At 47.2% G+C, this 19591-nt stretch overlaps 1 protein-coding gene across 4 annotated transcripts in view; it reads right to left on the bottom strand.

The window, feature by feature from the left end:
* Window positions 1-19591, bottom strand: part of KLHL3 (kelch like family member 3) — a 55333-nt gene extending 35742 nt beyond the window's left edge. For 3 of the 4 annotated variants that reach the window (XM_019535139.1, XM_019535138.1, XM_019535136.1), the window contains exons 1-3: window positions 19527-19585; window positions 4761-4877; window positions 3029-3135 (exon numbers count right to left, since the gene is read on the bottom strand). In XM_019535139.1, the coding sequence (XP_019390684.1) occupies window positions 3029-3135; window positions 4761-4877; window positions 19527-19540 (238 nt within the window). In that variant the 5' untranslated portion in view covers window positions 19541-19585. Of the gene's footprint in view, window positions 1-3028; window positions 3136-4760; window positions 4878-19526 lie in introns of all 4 variants that reach the window. The other variant, XM_019535137.1, reaches the window with a different exon arrangement.

The raw sequence follows: 19591 nt of genomic DNA on the forward strand, positions 1-19591 counted from the left end.
GGTACAATCTACCTGCTCCATGCCCCAGTGCATTGCTCCATCTTGCTCCACAGGCCAGGGGTGCCCACTCCTCTGCATCCAGGAAGTGTCTCAACACAACACTGAGCTGAAGAGAGCAGTTGGTGCCAGGAGAATAGCAGCAAGTGTGAATGCTTCTAGCCAGGCTAAATGTGTGCACTTGGGCACAGGTATCACATCTCCCAATACATCCATAAGTGTGTAGAAATGATGGGAGGAATTAACACGCCTCACCCCACGTACCCTTTCCAAAAACGCACCCAACAAGGTCTTTAATATCAGATTCAAGCCCTGCTTGCTTGATGTCCAAAAGTACTGGCGTCATTAATTTTTTTAATTAGCAAGACAAGATGCACCCTGGACTGAAGTGTAACACTAAAGCAACCCTCACCCTAAGAACTTACATCCTTGATAGAAAAGATAGCAAGGATGGTGGAGAGCACGGAGAGATCAAAGCGTCTTAGCCACGGTCTCATTAAGTCAGCAATGAAGGTGGGAAAAGAACCCGGTGTCCTCACTCCAACGCTGTACCCACCAGACTGTACTGCCCTTCATTGGAAATTACATTTTGCAACCACTCTATACCGGTTTTGCGCATTCCTCCTCCCCCCAACAAACATTGCCTTCTGCCCTCTGCTGACAAGGCTGCTTTCCTTTCTAGCTGGAGTCAACACTAACCAGCTTTTCTGTCCCACCTCCTCACATTGCTGCCACTGACACCGCCTTTACAAAGAACTGCAGCCTGCCCTGCCCTGTACTTACTGTGCCCCACAGAGACACCTCCCAATTACCAACTAAAGCTCTTTTCTTGTCATTTTGTTTTTTAAATCAAAGATCTGTTCACTTGAGCCGAGGACAAGAATACCCAGCATATCAGGTAACCCAACAGCAGCCTTTTCACACACACAGGAGGAGGAGAGTCCGAATGGGGCAGAAAATTTGAAAAGGTTTTCATGAGTGCAGCTGCCTTGCTTCTATGCTGCTCAGTGCATTCTCCACTAAGGACCCTCCCTGCAGCATCAGCTCTGAACTGATTTTAGATCAAAATACTGCAAGTTAATCGCCAAGAAAAGACCCTCCATGGGAAATTTAGGAACATTGGTCCAGATTCTCCCTGCTTTTCACAGGTATAGGTCCCAGGGTTTTCAGTGGAGAATGCCTAGTTACTTCAGAACTTCAAAGAGCCGTTTGCCGCAGGAGATGAGCTGACTGAGGAACCGGGAGAGGCGGCTCTCTCTCTCAAGGTCACAGGTTCGAATCCAGAACAAATTTACAGGGACTGAAATGGCATCACACAAAGATTGTTATTGGCCTCACTTTGGTCCCTGCAGGCTACGCTCCTGAACAACTACCCTAACTGACATCTTCCTCCTCCAGAAGGAATTACACGCCCAGCACCATCTCCTGCTGGAAGCAGCCCTTCCAGCTTACGCCTGAAAACACACTGGTGGGCAGTTTGTGAAAGCCTCTGCCAGGCTTTGCCCCTCCTGTGCCCGAGACAGAGTAACATGTGGGGCCAAAAGGCAAAGGGTCTCTTGTACTTCACAGCAGAGAGGTTACGCTGGGTCTCCTGATGTCCAGTCCAGGGCCGTTTCCCACTAAACCAGGCCACCCTGCATTATTGATCAAAGTTCCCTCTGCATCTGCAGGCATGTTCCACATCCCCTTCACACACCCACTCGGGGAGGTTGTGCAGTTTCCCTAGTGCAATCTAGCCTCATCTCTGGACAGAGAAGCCACAAAAATAAAGTCCAGCTTGTTCTTTCAGAGCACCCTTCTGCTGCAAGAAAGAGAAAAGCTGCCCACCTCATCGCAGTGGGGCCCAGGCCTTAAAAACCTGGAAATGGGCAGACTTAAGATAACAAAGAGTCACTGACCAACAGCTCAATTCATTCTGTTACTGGAGTTGAAGAGAAGAGTAATGGCTGCAGTTACATCCCAGGACAGTTTTAAAAGGAGTCCCATGACTGTGGTTAGAGAACGATTGTTTAACTTCCTGCTCTGACCACAACTGGACCTCACAGAACCCCAGGAGAGAAAATACCACAAGCCCTGCCTGCCCCCCTCACTGTCCTGAAACCAGGGTTATTCACCAGCTGAGATGACCTGCAAGGATCAGAGGCTCATCCAGATCTCTGCACTGCTGTCAGGTATAATAGCTACTACCAACATAACAGTAATTCACAGGGCACTCGAACACCTCTGAGCTTTGCCCTCTCTTCTGTCTTGCTACTTAGTATTATTAGTGGCACAAAGATCCCCCAAGATAGTCCCAGCTCTCTAGAAACCACTTATTATAACTCTTACTAGCTTAGAGATCTCGCCATCTCGGCAAACCTCAACTACCCTTCAGCCCACACCTGGTAATGCAGATGTATGTCCTGACCCACTATACTGCAGAAATGTGAAGGTAGCACGTTATCCATATGAAGCAGCACATTCCCCTTTTCTCAGCCTGCCCTCAGCCAGGACCACGCTCTTTCCAGCACAGACTTTGCCCGACCCCACAATAGCTTTTAAGCTATGGGGAAAAAAAAATGCTTTGCTAACGATAAGCTCAACCTTGGAAGATGCCACACACCTCCAATTTCCTCCAATTTCCAGTGGAAACAGGCCCAATTTAACACCACTTTTAGAGGAAGTAGCATCCATATAAGGAGGCACAACAGTAGTTCCCTTCTTTTGAAACCCTACTGTAACAAAAGGGATCATTTCCAAAGCTAGCTACACAACAGCCATACACAGGATCTTAAAAAATGAAACAGCTTTCTCAATGAGCATTTGGTTTAGATGGCTCTTTTTCAGAAGAGAAACAGAGAGTGGATGGCTCACATGGAGAACAAAGTAAAGGCCTCCTATATACTCAGGACAGCAGCAGCAGCAATACTAACTACATTTATATGGATTATTTGGGATACGACTGATTGATTGTGAAGGAAAGATCATGCATCTCTTGGAATCGGCAGTGATGCAGTCCAGCATAATACTTTGCTTGAAAACGAAAGAGTACCTGTAAACATTGCACAAAAATAGGGGCTGCAGGCTGCTAAGACAATGCGATGGGCTTCCATCTCAACATTTTCAGCAACAATCACCACGTCACAGAGGAGCTGCTTGCTGGAAAACACCAGAGAAGACAAGAGAGTTTCAGAATGTCTGGTAATGAAAAACAAGGTGAGCAAAAGTCCCATAAACTAGCTACATAATTTACAGACCCAACAAAGCTTTCTGAGTGAAAGGTCTGCTTATTCATTAAACTGTGAACGCTTAGATACTTTAGTTTATAGGGAATACGCTGCTTCAGCCACAGGTACAGACCCCGTCTTCAATGGAGCCCAGGGGAAGGGGGTGTTCGGGGGGGAAGGAGAGGGGGGAACAAAATTTGAGGGCCCAAGCACTGAGACTAAAACCCAAGCGCTCAGACAAGTTGGGATTCCCTCCATCTCCCTTAATAAGAGCCCCTGGAGAAAGTGCAAAGAAGCCTACCACATTTGCCACTACACAAAGCTACCAACAACTTTCCCCCCTTCTAGCAAACCAGTTACTGCAGTAAAGCAGTTAGTATAGATACACACTATAGGCATATAGATAGTTTAAGCTACACCTTCTATATGGGACTTCTAGGTAAATGAGAATTAAAAATCGCTGTTACTCAAGGTAACCATTAACACAGGCCCTGATGCCCGAGGGCAGGCTACAAAAGGGTCCAGATTGTATACTGCAGGAGGTGAAAGAAAGGAACACTAGGGATATGCCATGCAGCTGCCAGAGAGCAGGTGCTTAAAAGGCAGCTCTGGCTTTCCACATTCAGCCAAGTAATGTATAGGATCTAGCTAAATATCAAGCCAAAAAGGAAATGCTGGCAGGGCCCCAGATATTCCCACTGCACTTCAATAAGGAAGGAAACATATATTAGATTTTACAGGTAAATGAAGCAGTGGGCTGTCACTACACCATGCCAGTATCTGTTTTCCATCTGTCTTCCAATTTTTTGTTTCACGCGCCAACAGAGGATTAGAGGAAGACCCAGGTGGAAATGGATTCACCCTTCACTGTATTAACAGGAGAAAAAGATGCTTCCATTTCCCTGTTTTAGGCCCCCCTGCCCTGCCCCTCCCCCTTGCACAAAGAAAAGACTCAGTTAACTTCTATCTGGTTCATGGGAAGAGGGCCGTAAAGAGAAGCTCAAATCCATGCACACGGTCACGAAATGGTTTTCTTCATATGGTGTTCTTTACACACGCACTTGACAGAAGTGCTGTCTTTTCACAAGTGGGATTTTGGGGGTTATTTTTTTGTTCTTTGCAAAGCAGAGCAGACACCATTCATGAAAAGTAACAAGAACACCATATTACTAAACCTTTGTCTGTAATTATGTGTAGGTGTCTTAACGTCTGCAATAGTCTATTGTTGATCTTCTCTGCTAGGAACTTACTTCCGTGCAGATTTGCTCTAAGCGGAAAGAAACTTTAAATCACTTTTTATAAATGCAGGAAGTTGCTCAGAATGCGTACATGACACAGCCAGCTTCTTTTTGGACAAAAAAGGTAGGCATGTGTGTGGGTGGAAAAAAGCAGAGCTATCCTTTGGCCGGCTCTTCCCACTGCTTTGTTAATAACCCATGTGTTATGCAGTGAAGATGTCACAAATCATTTTTTTTTAAAGTCCCCCAAACATCTTGCAGTTCTGTTCAGCTCATTTCTGATAAACCAGAGATGATGTATGCTAAGTGAAAAGAGTACCTCCGTAATTCATTCATAACCCTGAATGCCTTTTTCATGTGAGAGGGGTTGATTGTTACCGTACGCTGATCCTTCTCATCCTCAGCTGCCTCAGGGGACTGGGAACTTGGTTTGACACTGAAAGCAGAGAAAAGAAAAAGAAAGTTTACTCTCTCTCTGTCCTGTTAAAAAAAAAAAAAAAAAAAGCATAAAACAGAGTAGAAGGAGAGTCGCGCAGGACAAGAAACTACACTGGCATTGCTTATCTGTTGGAAAGCATATCGGGAAACATCCACAAATGATGGCTCTAATTCTGGCAACACTTGTTTGTGCCACTAATATGGACAGGGCAGCTTGTGTGCACGGAGTTGCCTGCATTCTTGTTTGCAAGATCAAGGCCAAATGTAGAGCATCACTGAACTACAACTCTCTCCGAGTAGATAACAGAAGCCCACAGGTCAACATGGGCAGAAAAAGACACCAATGAAAAAGAACCAGAGACTTGAGGTCAAAATCCCAAGCCTCCAGTTCATCAGTGTTATTTTAAAAAATTAAGCAACTGCTTAATTGTCTGCGTCAATCTATAACTTGAACATGAACAAAACTGCTTCACTGAGCACCACAAAAGCACCATAGGAGACAAGACAGCACAGAGAAGTAAGAACTTGCTTTTTAAAATCTCATCTGAAAGACACACACGGGCTGCTAGAATACATCATACCTTTCTCTGAAGCTGAGCAAAATAATGAGAACTAAAGTTATTTGTACAGTTACCATGGTGACAGTTGATGAAGGTCGTATCTCATTCCCCTGTAGGCTTAGAAATAGGTCTACTTCAGGCAGAATGGATTATTAAACTAGAACCTCCTTTCATGAATGTAATATGGACACCGATAAGACAGAACCCGCTGGACCAATAAGGTCCCCTTCATCCTGGAGCCTGGGGCAGATTTGTGTCCTCGTTACATTGTTCAGCGTCACCTCTTCTGTGCAACATTGACATATGGTCAGTACCTGCCTCTGAGACTCAGAAGGGAGTGAAATGACTTAAGAGATAAATGCTTCCCACATTGAAAAGTGTGCAGCCTCCAGAATGAAATCACTGCTCTATTTAAATCCACAGCCCTCTTTTCAAGCTTTGCAGCAGCCAGAAACAAATAAAACAGGTCAAGCAAAGTTTTCCATCCCTAACACCACCCTGAACTGTCTGGTACTGCTCTAGAGCTACTCATAGGCAAGCACTTCATCAGATCAGGAGGCTAAGCAGTCCTCCCCTCGCCACACAAGGCAAAGGCAGCCTCACTGGGAACTGGGCTACCCCCTTCCTAATCATGTTTACTTCCTCTAAGGTTTGTGTGGTCACATGCACAAAATTAAAGAACTGTTCAGTATTTAATTTGAGTAATCACATATCATTACCACCTGTGGAAGTTGCAAGCCTCGCTCTCCTTCCTTCCAGGTTCTCTGCTCTCCGCTCCCAAACGATACTCGTCACCTGCTCATGAACACCAACTGCTCCTACCCCAAATCCTCCCCAACAGCACAAAGCTTCTCTCCTGGGCCAGCCCACTGGCCTCTTCTGGACAGCACTGCCCTGGAGAAGTAGTGCTTTGAAAGGCAGCCTGTGGTGTGCAGTTTGAACACGTGCCTGCAAAAGCAACAACCCCCAGCTTTGTACCCAACACAAGGCTAGCTTGCACCTCTTCTCCTCCACTTTGCTGATCAAGGTTTTCCAACAAAAAAAAAAAAAAAAAAATCAGCAGCAAGATTTCCTGCAACACACTGGTAAAACGGTCCATGTCCCAAATGAGGGAATCGGATCTCCTGATTACATCAAGCATCCAATTAGCCATTAACCCTAGTAGGTCTTGGTAAAAAGCAGAAAAGAAGAATGTCCCTTGTTTACCATTCAAGTCATGTGTTCCAGGCAACAAAACAGCCAACTTCTCGTTTCCTTAAGAAAGCCAGGCTCGTTCTGTGCCAACACAGACTGGTAAGGGCATTCATGCAAAGGGGCTAGAGAGCACTGTAGCAGCTCATCCACATGTTATCACACTGCATAATGAAGACTGGTTCTGTTTAAAAGGAACAACATCAATTTAAAATCAACCCAAAAATTAAATGTAACCATCAAGCCTTTAGAGCTCAGATCATCATCATCATCAACAAAAAACACAACACAATTTTTAAAGATTCCTGTGTAAACCACTGATTTTAAGAACTTTCCCCTAAAGTGAATGAAATCCAAATACTGAAACAACCAGAAAGTATAACTTGAAGTGAAAATAAATACAGAAGATAAGCAAAAAGATAATAAATCTCTAGTAAGAGTCAACAGTAAGTTCCTATTGATTTCAGCGCTACCAGGATTTCAGTCATCGTAACTGACAAGTGCACAGGATTTTTCATATTTTAATTTTGAATGTTTTAAGCTGGTATTAATAATATATCAAAACAGGAGGTAATTAATCACATTTTTTAAATGCTGACACACTTCAATTGCTGTCAGCACCCTCATTCAAAAGCCACTTCTGTCTGAATTGTTTTCACTCCTTTTATTGTTACAAATAATTGTAAAGGTTATTGCTAATGTCTCTGTTTTCTTAGTTTATTTGCTTTATGCATTTGATAGCATTTTGCATAAAATCATTGCACACTCTCGTATATATACAATTAGCTGATATTCATCTTTTGTCTGTGTGTGATTGCCACATGGTGGGATGACAGAAACTGCCACTGTTCTGTAAGTTAATAAATAATAAGCTTGCAGCTTATTTGAAAACATCAACTTGACAATCAACCCCCACTTGTGAAATATCTTCAAATGTCCCATTACCCAGTAGGATGCCTACAACTAACAGATTGAAGGAAAAACCTACATCCTTCTCTCCTCAGAGGCTAAGTACAGACATTTAAAAAGCTCAAGGCTGAATCAATTCAGTGTTTGCAGATCAGTCTAACCTGCATAGACTGAACTAGGAAGCAAGTGAACAGACATTCACTTTTGATTCTGGAAGTGCAGCCACATGCCTGCAGTAGCCCACGCTAAAAGCCACGGGGCACTAGATCGAGCCCTCCCTTCCCTTTTGCAGCAGCTGTGAGGTTGGAAGGAAGCTGAGCATGATTGGGGAGGGGTTTAAACCCCCACCCTGGCCCGCAGGGTCCCCAGCTGGGGACTGTCTAGCTTTTCCCAGCCCCACTCTCCACTCTGCAGCTGAGGCAGGCAGCCTTGTGTCAGGGCTGCCGATCGATCACCTTATGTAGAGTTTAGAGTATGGGCGTGCACAGGATGGTCAGGACCCTCAGGCAGGGGCTGGGTTACACGTGATCCCTGCAGGTCCCTCCCAGCCCTTCTGTGACCTGATCCAGAGAGGAACCCCCTGCGCTGCTCGTCCAAGAACGGAGCATTTCAGGCCCTCCTGCAGAAAGAAGAAGGGGAAAGGCCCGGGGCCTGTTTCCCTGCCAGGACAGTCACCTCCATGCTGGGACACGCATGTGGAGCTGCATGAAGCTGGGGGTCACACACACACATCACACACTGGCTCTCTGCCTTCCCTTCCCCGTAGACTTTCCACAGCCATAAGCAGGGGTCGGGGCCCTTCCCCTCAGGCCCTCCCCCCGCTGTGTATTTTAAGGGGCCAGAGGAAATGAAAGGGGCCCAACCCACACCCTGTACACCCAGGGAGGAGGCAGGGACTCTTTGCCACTGGATCGCTGTCTCTGAGGGTGCGTGGCATGGGGGCAGTGGCTGCCCGATCTCTGTGACACAACAATGGGGAGAACGCGGGGCACTGGGAAGCAGGCACAGGACCCGGGGGCACCTGCTAAGCAGCTTCTCCTCCTGCTGGAACCATGCCCAGACACAGGCCTGGCACAAGGCGGGTATCCCCAGGGAAGGGGAAAGCAGGGGCCAAGGGCAGCAGCCAGGGCAATGCAAGCAGGAAAGTGGCCCCAGCCAGGCCAACTCAGGGAAACCCCAGGGCCACTTCCCTGGCTGCTGCCCTTGGGCCCCATGTGGCTGCTCCAGGTGCTGTGTCCAGGCACGCTGCTCAGCTGGAGCAGCCCCATGGCAGCAGCAGAGCTGCCAGGCAGCCAGGTGCATGCTGGCATAGGTGCCACGCGGGCCAGCTGGGTCCTCCTGGGGGACCAGACACTGCTGCGCCTACTGAGCCCCACCACTGCTCACAGCAGCTGGCCTGGCTGCCAGGCCACCCAGATGGGGTCATGTGAAAGAGGAGACTGCAATCAGGCAGCTGAAGCACCCGGTAACTCTGCAGGCAAGCACTGGCAACTTCCCCAGCAGCAGCTGTGGCTCCCCAGAGGTGGGTGTGAGTGACTCAAGTGGAGTCGGGAGAGGGGGCTGGGGAACCCTGCTTGTCCCCCGATCGGTGCCACCGCCTTCCCCTCCCTCAAGGATGCCTGCCATGCTGGGCCTGGACCCAGGCATGGCCCCGACAGGAGAAGCTGCTCGGCAGGTGCCCCCAGGTCCAGCACCTGCCTCCGAATGCCCCACGTTCTCCCCATTTCTGTGTCACAGAGAGGACAGCACTGGGACCCCTCCAGGGGCATCACTCCCCCTGCCCGCCTTCCCTCTACTTCTGCCCACAGCAACACCGGCCAGGCCCCTCCCTCACCCCTTCATCTCAGGCCTGGGGCTGGTGTCTGGCTACATCCCCCCACTCATCCCACCGCACCCTTCTCAGCCAGCCAGAGCAGCGACAGTGCTCTGACTAGGGAGGAGAGGGTGGGGCCAACCCTGCTCCCCCAGCCCAGCCCAGGGCTGCAAAGCATGCTGGAATACCGGGGGACTGCGAGTTAACTTAAACCAGGAAGGGGTCTGGGACAAATCAGTTAAGTCTAATTAGACAAATCAGTTAAGTCTAATGCTACATTCAACCAGGTTTATCCTAAACCAATTTTGGCCATTTTGAAAAATGGTTTATGTGCACTGAATTGCTGTTCTGTTACAGGTTTAAACCGGTTTCTGATCACTTAAACCAGTTTTTGTGTAACTTCTGTCCCTAGCAAGAGAGTTTATTTCATGTGACTGGTCCTAGCACCCAGTCAGTTTCAGAACTGATTGCTGACTGTAGGCTCCCTATCTATCTCAGCCCCTGCAAGAGACCTTTTTCCAGACAGAACAGGGACAAAGTGAAATGGAGCACAAACAGGTGAAACACCCTTGCAAGGAGCAGAAAAAAGTAGGGCTGGAGTTAACAGCATTGCTTTGGGTATACCCCTTTTTCCAGTACTGCCAAACGCAAGCAGTCCATCTTCAGAATTCATAGATTTCATAGATCTTCAGGGTCGGAAGGGACCTCAGTAGATCATCAAGTCCAATCACCTGCCCTGGGCAGGAAAAAGTGCTGGGGTCAGATGACCCCAGGTGTATGCCCGGTCTCCTCCTGGAGACCTCCAAGGTATGTGAAAGCACCACCTCACTTGGAAGCCCACTCCAGTTCTTCCTCACACCCATAAAAAAAAAGCAACCACCATGAGATCAGTTCACAACTCAGAAGATTTTTAAAATAATACACTGGGGTCCTTTTTCTTTGTTTTCTGGTATCGGAAACTTTAATATTCACGTGTCCATGTTGTTCTCCAAATCCATCAGCTCTGTGCTTAGAGTGGATTGTTGTTTACTTGGTATATTTTGTTGCAAACCAAGAAAGCAGGAAGTCTTACATCATTAACCAATTCCCAAGAATCTGGGGCTTTCAGATAGGAAGCCATAGTGTCAAAAACATTGTGACCTGTTTGGGTCTTTCAGATCTCTCTGCAATGAAAGAACTGCTCTATTATTTTTTCATGGTCAAAAAATGAGTGAAAGCTAAAAGCTAGCATTTTCCAAAAAAATCTATTGAGGAATGCCTGTATGATCAGGAAGTCCCCACCTAAGAAGGCTGAGAACCACTGCCTTAAAGAGTTATCAGAAAGATTTGAAAACATTAAAAAAATAAGCAAGCCAATTTTTAAAAAAGAAAGTTGGCAAGTGCCCTTAATATAGCCTTGAAACAGACTACAGCCATTTTCCATGGCTGCTGTCTCTAACATATTGAAGATGCTTGGCTTCTGGGGTGAAGAATTCCAGGATGCATGTAGCCATGGGCCCTGTATCTCATATACCACCAATACATTTCCTTCATGGTTAATCACAGAAATTCAAGAACTGTCACAAATGTTCCACGTAAACACAATCTGCCACTAAACCAAGGTCTCTGAGAAGATGAGAGTGAAACGCTCAGTTACAAAACCCTTTTACTGACTTCTTTCCTACAATAGTAAGAAAATCATTATTTTAGATTTGTTCTGTTATATTATATATTATTTCATTAGTGGAAAAATGAAAATTAACGGTGGGGGGTCTACTACAGACCACCCAACCAGGGGGAAGAGCTGGACCGGGAATTCTCAGGTCAGCTCGTGGAGGCCGTTAAGTCAAGGGATGTGGTCAGCATGGGTGATCTAAACTATCCGGACATTTGCTGGGAGCAGCAGTCAGCCAGGTCTAACCACTCATATAGGTTCCTTGCTGAGATACAAGATCTTCACCTATCCCAGGAGGTGCACAGTCCCACCAGGGGGACCTGGTCCTGGCCACGACGACCTGATGAGGGGACTCCAGGTCCTCGACCACCTGGGCGATAGCGATCATCGCCTACTGGAATTCACCATCCAGCGCAGGGCGTCAAGGGCCTGCAGAAAGGCAGTAGCCCTTGACTTCAGGAGGGCCGACTTCAATGAGTCGAGAAGATTGGTAGGAGAGGCACTGCGGTCCTGGAGAGCAGGGAAACTAGGTGTCCAAGATGAGTGGTTGTTCCTTAAGGAAACAATCCACCAAACCCAAGGGGTGACAGTCCCAACATGAGTCGAAGGGGGCAAGCATGCTCAAAAGCCCCCTGGCTCACCAAAGGCACTCAGGAATGTCTGAAAGCCAAAAAGGAGGCATGCATCCAGTGGCAGCAGGGGCTATCACCAAAGAGGATTATACCTCCATAGCGCAAGTCTGTAGGGAGGCTGTTAGGAAGGCTAAGGCAGAGATGGAACTAGGACTAGCAACAAGGAACAAGGACGACAAAAACCTCCCTTTTTAAATACATAGAGAGTACTAAGAAGGCACCAGGTAACATGGGGCCCCCCGCAGGATACGGCTGGCAATCTGGTGGCTGCACCAGATGAAAAAGCAGACCTCTTTAACAAGTTCTTTGCCACCATTTTTCTGAGCAGGGACCGGGACATCTCCCCCACCGGGATTCAGGACAGACTCAAGAGCAACTCCGCCAGGCCTAGGGTCAGGGAGGACTGAGTTAGGGGACTTCTAGAGGGGCTGGACATGTTCACATCAGCAGGTCCAGATGATCTCCACCCCAGGGTGCTGAGGGAATTGGCAGAGGCCATCGCGGGGCCCCTGGCACACCTTTATGAGCACTCATGGTGCTCTGGCCAGGTGCCAGAAGACTGGAAAAAAGCTAATGTAGTCCTCATTTTCAAAAAAGGGAGGAGGGAGGACCCAGGCAACTATAAGCCCATTAGTCTTACTTTGATCCTCGGGAAGCTCTTTGAGAAAGTTATCCAGGAGCACATCTGTGAGGGACCCGCAGGGGGGATGATGCTCAAGAGCAACCAGCATGGGTTCATTAAGAGCAGGTCCTGTCAGACCAACCTGATTGCCTTCTATGATCAGGTCACAAAAATCACGGGACGCACGTGTCACGGTGGATGTAGTCTTTCTGGACTTCAGGAAGGCCTCTGACACTGTCTCCCACCCCATCCTCATTAAAGAACTAGGCAACTGTGGCATCGATGCCTACATAGTCAGATGGCTTGCAAATTGGTTAGGGGGCCGCACCCAGAGAGTGGTGGTGGATGGGTCAAATTGGACCCGGAGGGAGGTGGGCAGTGAAGTCCCCCAGGGCTCAGACCCGTACTATTCAATTTCTTTATTAGTGACTTGGACAAGGGGGTGAAAAGCACCCTGTTCAAATTTGCTGATGACACCAAGATTTGGAGAGGTGGGCACACTAGAAGGGAGGGACAGGATACAACTGGACCTGGACAGGTTACAGGGGTGGGCGAATGTGAATAGGATGGGATTCAACACTGACAGGCGCAGGGTACTGCACTTGGGCACTAAGAACTAGCAGCACACCTACAGGCTGGGGAACAACCTTCTCAAAATCACAGAGGCAGAAAGAGATCTTGGAGTCACTATCGATTCCTAAACGAACATGGGCTACCAATGTGAGGACGTGGTCAGGAAAGCCAACTGCACCTTGTCGTGCATCCACAGATGCATCTCAAGCAGGTCCAAGGAGGTGATCCTCCCCCTCTATGCAATGCTGGTCAGGCCGCAGCTGGAGTACTGCGTCCGGTTCTGGGCGCCGCACTTCAGGAAGGATGAGGCCAGCATGGAGACGGTCCAGAGGAGGGCCACTTGCACAATCAGGGGGCAGCAGGGCAGGCCCTACGAGGAGAGGCTACAGGACCTGAACCTGCTCGGCCTCCACAAGAGAAGGCTGAGGGAGGATCTAGTGGCCATCTATGAACTTACCAGGGGGGACACCAGTGGGGAATGGCTGAGACCCTGTTCCCCCGAGCGCCTCCCGGAGTAACAAGGAACAACAGCCACAAGTTGACGGAGAGTAGGTTCAGGCTAGACATCAGGAGGCACTACTTCAGTCAAGGCAGCCAGGATCTGGAACCATCTATGAACAAGAAAGGACTGGACTCTATTCCAAAGGCTCTGGTTGGGAACAGCAACATGCCCAGACTTACCTGCATGGCTGCTCTCTCACACAACCATTCCAGTTGTGTGTCTTTCCCACGCTGTAGGGGACTGGGTGCCAGGAACGCTGCGTTCTCTTCTCATCTCTTCCCTTTACTCCATATCTAACCTTGACAAGTAATCAAATCCCTCTCAGCCTGATCAGCAGCCGAAATTCGAAAAGTCAACTGTGTTGGCACTATACCACCTGCATCCCAGGTACCCTCAGCCAAGACAGTCCCGGAAGGCTTTCAGACTTCTCCAAGTTCCACTAGGGGCCAAAATAGTTGTCGGATCTCAAGGAGCAAAGATCAACAAAGAGGCCCACTTTAGTCCACCTATTCCACTCATGCCTAGATCTCCTGCTTGCCCAGCCTCCTCTTCTGTAAAACACCTCGATACCCGCTTCTGCTGCCACACAGACTTTCTCCCCTCCACCAAGCCAAACATGCAGCAGAATGAAACCGATCCGACCTTGACGTCCCAAATGGCAGAAGTGAAACATCAGCCTCCCAATTCCATAATTCTGCTTCTGTCAGAGCCAGGGCAGAGATGCTGGGAAAGGTCTGCCTCCAGTCTCCAATGCGATCACTGCTTTGCTTCCCCTTCACAACCAGAACAGATCCAGCTTGACAGGTCACCTGGAAAGCTTACAGTTCTTTGAAATCAATCTACCCTACCAGCCTTCTTCATGCATCAATGCCCACCAACCAAAGTGATCTGCAAGTCCAGCCCTATTAAATGTGACCCATTATAACAAGATAATTCCACTCACCCCACCCTACACACAGATTTAACATAGCCCTTTTTTTCTTCCTTAGCTTCTTATCTATCAGCATGAGCAGCAATATGGAGGCCAACTGCTGTGTTCCTCAAACACCCAGATCTCCCAGTCACTCTAATGGGGAAGGGTCCACAAAGAAAATGAGAGCTGGCCCATGATCAAGGCCACCAACACCTCCGAATAAACAATAACTGGATCTTCTTCTCCCGCCACTAATTGAAGCCAGGCAGCTAAAATATGTCTGTGTAGACACAGTTTGAATACTTACCAGCAAATTAAGGGATGAAGACTAGGGAATGTGATGATGATGCTGTCAAATGGCACCATTTTGGACAACCGTCTGCCCAGAAGCTCCGCCCTTACAAGTCTCAATAAAGCCCGTTGCATTTCAAGCTGCGCACTAGCAGGTATTAAAGATATTTAACAGTCCCTTAGTGCTAGGCGCATGTGCCTAGCTGTAAAATTGGGCTGCCTTAGTTACTGGCTGTAATTACGGCAGATGCCACCAGACTGCACGAAAGAACAAAAACCTCCCTAAGAGCTAAACTGTCTCCTTGAAAGTTTGAATGGGAAAAACCCAGGAGCAAAATCCTGGATCTGCAGAAGTCTATGGGAGTTGTGGCATCGACTCTGGGGAAACCATTATTTCATCTCAGGATTTCCAAGTTATGAAGTTTTCATGCAATTCATGTGATTCTTCCTTCCAGGGTGGGAAGGGCAAGTGTCTATTCGCATCTCCCAGAGAACAGTCCACAGCTCCGCTCAAAGCAGCCCACTTCCCTGGGTCCAAGTAGACAGTAGAGCTTGTAGACATTATGCCTGCTTCCTACCACATCTGCTACAGAACCACTGCAGCAGGGATTCATGCGCAGCCGGATCAGTGGTTGATCCTGGTGCTGCCACCAGAACTATCCCACCTAGAGAGGAAATTTATAAAGCAGAGAGAAATAAATAAGGCTGGTGGGGGAATCCTTTTCCCGGTGGGGGAAAGAGAGGAACAATGGCACCAAAGGCAGTTCTATCAGAGATGGCCTGTCACCAATGGATTTCCAAGGCATCAGGGAAGAGACCAGGTGAGTTTCTTCATCAGCTAAGGCGACCTGATAACGTTCTGTTACAGGGGGATTTATGAAGCAGTCAGTGCTGTTATGTTGTCAGCGAGACTACAGGCAAACTGTCTGGAGTGCAGACAGACAATTCAATTATATAGTGGTTTAAAAAAAGGGAAGGGGAAAGGCAATTTACTATGGATGAGCTGACTTGCAGCAACTGTTTTGCGTGCTCACTCTATTCTATAGCAAATGATACTAAATGAGGGCAGTTTACCCCCAAATGAACTAATTGCTAAATGACCCCAATATTACTAGAGAAAGGGCAGAGTTAAGGTTATCAGGGTGCTTTATTTGTCCATTTCCACATCTTCAGGTTAAACTTAAAAGAAATCTAATACGTTAACTGTAAATTTCCAGGGGTTTTCAGTGTTCTTTTTTTTTTTTGAAATTACAAACAACCCTGCAATAGGCTTTTACACTTTGGTAACTGAGAACTTAACAACACTGCAATCCGGGAATTAAAAAGATATTAAAATTGCAGTCAACCACCAGCTAATAAACAATCTGTTTATCATTATCAGTGCAGCTATTCACAATAACCAAGTTCTCTTCCTTGTCTCTCAAATAAAAATAAATGAGGGAGACTTATGATAAATACACAGCATAGACAAAAAAAAATCATCCCCCCAAATTATCTTTAAAATTAATCTTAATTATGGGAAACAAAACAAAAAAAATTAACAAGAAAATCCTACCCTAACAGAAGCAATGTCTTGCATCTATAATGCATGGCTAGAAATGAAGAAAATTTTATTATTAAGCCTGAGGTTTCCAAGACACACACACTATCATTAAATGTTATAATTAAAGTATGGGCAATAGAGATTGGTTTATGTATTTTTTAAGCATGCCTAAAAATAACATTAAAATATGGACTAGAATTGTCAAAGGAGCTGAAAGGTATTGACTCCCCAAATCCTCAATGTTCAATTTGAGTTGAGCAGTTAAATGCTTGTTGGTACCTTTGACATTCTCAGTTCCAGTATCTTGAGCAGCAGATTTTTCAAAGGATTTTAGGACAACAGAACAGAATTAGCTACTTCTGCTTTTCTGTTCAAAATACATGTACAAAAACACACTTGCCCACAAAAAAAAGATTTTGGTTTGTTTTTGAGGTAGCATCTTTTTCCTGTTTCATCACAGCATATTTCTCGCTGCCTATTGCTACAAATTGGACACATTAAACCTGTTAAAATGTGCAGTTGGTATAGATTGTTATTACAAACAACAAAGCCCAAAAAGCAGAGCCTGTGACAAAAAGCAAAATTTCATAAAACTTCAAAAATAGGGCAAAAAATTACTCTTAAAGAAAATGATTACTGGCTGCTTTCTGATGTAAATATTGGCTTTTTTCTGAGAAACAGAATGAGAAACCAATTTCATGCAAATCCCCCAAAATCCATCATTTTAAAGGTATAGTTATGCAAACGGAGATTGCCAGGAATTCGTCATCCGATTCATTAACATAACTTCAGGCTATTTCTTGACAACAAGGTGCATTTCATTTTCTCAAAGAGCATCTGTATTTTTTTTAAACCAATTACTGCTGTGTAGTTTTGCCAAAAGCACCCCACAGATCTTTTGCCAAAACCAGGTCAGATCAAAGTCGAGCAGAAAACTGCAATTCTGACGTAAGCCAGGGAGGTTGCAAGGTGCGGGCGATTCAGACCGAAGCCCCAAATCTGCATGCATTTATGTACATGCACAACTTGTACCCGTACAACTGACCCTGCTGAACAACTTACATGTGTAACACGCAAGTACCGGTAGGTCTCGAACTTGGGCCTGAAACAATCTGAGCTCTTGTCCTCTTAGTCAATTTAAAAATAGGTTAACAAAGGGAAAGAGGGATCCATTTAAACTCCAGAGGTGACCCCTCACCCCCATCACACGCATCCTAACAGAGTTCATATCTGACACCTCCATTATTTATTTGGGTTTTTAAAGTCTTCCAGCCAAACCTCTGAGCACATGTACAAGAGTTACAGCAGAACTGCCACCAAAAAAAATACCATCTACCACCAACCTGATACATTCACCGTCCAACACGCTGAGATCAAGTACCTGACAGCATCATTTCAAGAACTATTCATTGCATTTCTCAGCACACACCATGCAGCTTTTGGGGCATTTCTGTGACGTGCTCTGGTAAAGTGGGGAAGCCTGTGAATAACTCGACTGTCTCCTCCAAGAGGGCAAAACTCCAAGTTACTGGTTCAAATCATTAAAGAGCCTCGTCTGCCAGCCCTAAACGTCAGCCATAGTTCGTTAGTTTGGGTAATTATATTCCACTGACCTAAATCCCCCTGCAGTTTCAATTAGATGCTTCACTTTCAGAGGCTAAGCAGACATACAGCTTGCGACACCTCTTCATTCCCCGAGGTCAGTATAAAACGACGCTGAGAAAAATCAGAAGGGTCACTCTAAAGACAGCTGTGTTCCTACCATGTCCTGGATGACCAAGCCCCAAACTGAACAGAGATTTTTGAACAATACCATAACAGAAGTGATTAACAGTGATGATGACAACAATCCCTTGCCCGTAAGGTCAAATGCTGGGATAAAGAAACACAAGGCTCCAGCTTCCTCTCCTGCTAACTCTCTCCACCACTAGATTCATGGCAAGAACAGGAAGGATATGACATGAATCTAGAAAAGAATGAGTACAAGATTCAAAGATGCCAATGGTGAAACATCCGCAGCTGGCCATTTAAACACCAACTGGAAACGCTATATCTAGGATGCATTAAACAGCAGCCTATCCAGGCTGAAAGTTGCATTTTGAGCAGTAAGTAAGTACACAAACAGCAGTTGCAATCCTCAAGTCACCTGAGGGTAGAAGCTCACCTTTCGGTATTTGGGCAAAAAAGTGGCTACAGGGAGAGTTTCTGGTCCAGAAAGTACAGCAGGGTTTGACCCTCCGCAGTTCACTTCAGACACGGGACACTGGAGAAGCAAAGTTTTCGCCAAGCTGTAAAGATTGGCAGCTTCCTTCAGCAAAGGCTTCCCTGCCCCCCAGATGCAGGAGGTCACGGGCACAGCTCAAAAAGGAAGCACTCAGCATATCCTGTTTTCAGAAAGGACTAGCTTCACGCTTGGTTTTGAGCAGGAAGGTGTTAAGATTCTGGCGTAAGGAAGTCACAGGGACAGTCAAGGAAAAAGGCTGGGTAGAGCACAGTAAATATTTAAGATTCCTCTGGTATCTATGAAGCTCCCAAGCAGCAATAGCAAGGCTCGGTACTTGTGCTAGGTTCAAGGCGCTGTTCTAGCCACTGTACAGAAAACAAAGAGTTAAGGGCCAATTTACCCTATAAAAATCAAGCCCGTAGCTACTGGGGTCTCCCCCGCCTGTCATAAAGCATGGGTCACTGGTTTTTGCTTACAGAGGACACGTAAATAGGTTGGCAGGCGCTTTGCAAACTTGGTCGACTTTTGTTCATTAACTACAAATAGCACTAACGAACGGATGGTGGGGCCAGAACTGAACTCAACCAGCAGAAACACAATAAATGCGTCCTAAGGACTCATACAGCAACCTTCTGTTCTGTGCCCTGCAAAACCGAAATGGGTTATTGCAGCTCATGGCAGATGGAGGAGCTCCTCACCTAGGATACTGTACAGGCTCAGAAGGATGAGGAAAACAAGGTACATCTGGATGAAGGGGGTGGCAAAAAGCCCCTGCCCACACTGAACCCCCCTGTTTTAGAGCCAACCGTGGCCCCCAAAGGAGAGCAAGAGTCACCGGGCTCAACTTATGCCTGCTGCGCCTGGGGCACGGGTCGCACGTCCTGCCGGCTAGCAGGCGACTGTGGAGCAGCGCGTGGAAGGGGAAGCCGTGCTCGCATCTGCCCCTGAAACTGCTGGGCTCCTTCTGGTTTGAATTTTAAAAAAACCCCATTTGTGGCTCATGTCCCCGGCTGCAGCCCACGTCTCCTCGCACCCTGCAAGGATCTGAAAGTGGGGGGAGGGGGCTAAATCTCCCCCTCCCCGCACCACCGACACACCCCACAGACGCACGGACGGAGACACCACGCACACACACTCACAGACCCCGGCAGCTGAGGTGGGACCAGCTGCCCGGCGAGGGAGCGGTTCCCGTGCCCCGCGCACGCCCCCCCGGCACGCACCTCTCCTGGTCCATGTCGGCGCGCGGCCGGGCGCTCAGGGCGCGCCGTGCGGCATGGCCGGGCCG

The sequence above is a fragment of the Crocodylus porosus genome, unplaced genomic scaffold, assembly GCF_001723895.1.
Source record: "Crocodylus porosus isolate Cpor-Errol unplaced genomic scaffold, CroPor_comp1, whole genome shotgun sequence".
Classification (NCBI taxonomy): domain Eukaryota; kingdom Metazoa; phylum Chordata; order Crocodylia; family Crocodylidae; genus Crocodylus; species Crocodylus porosus.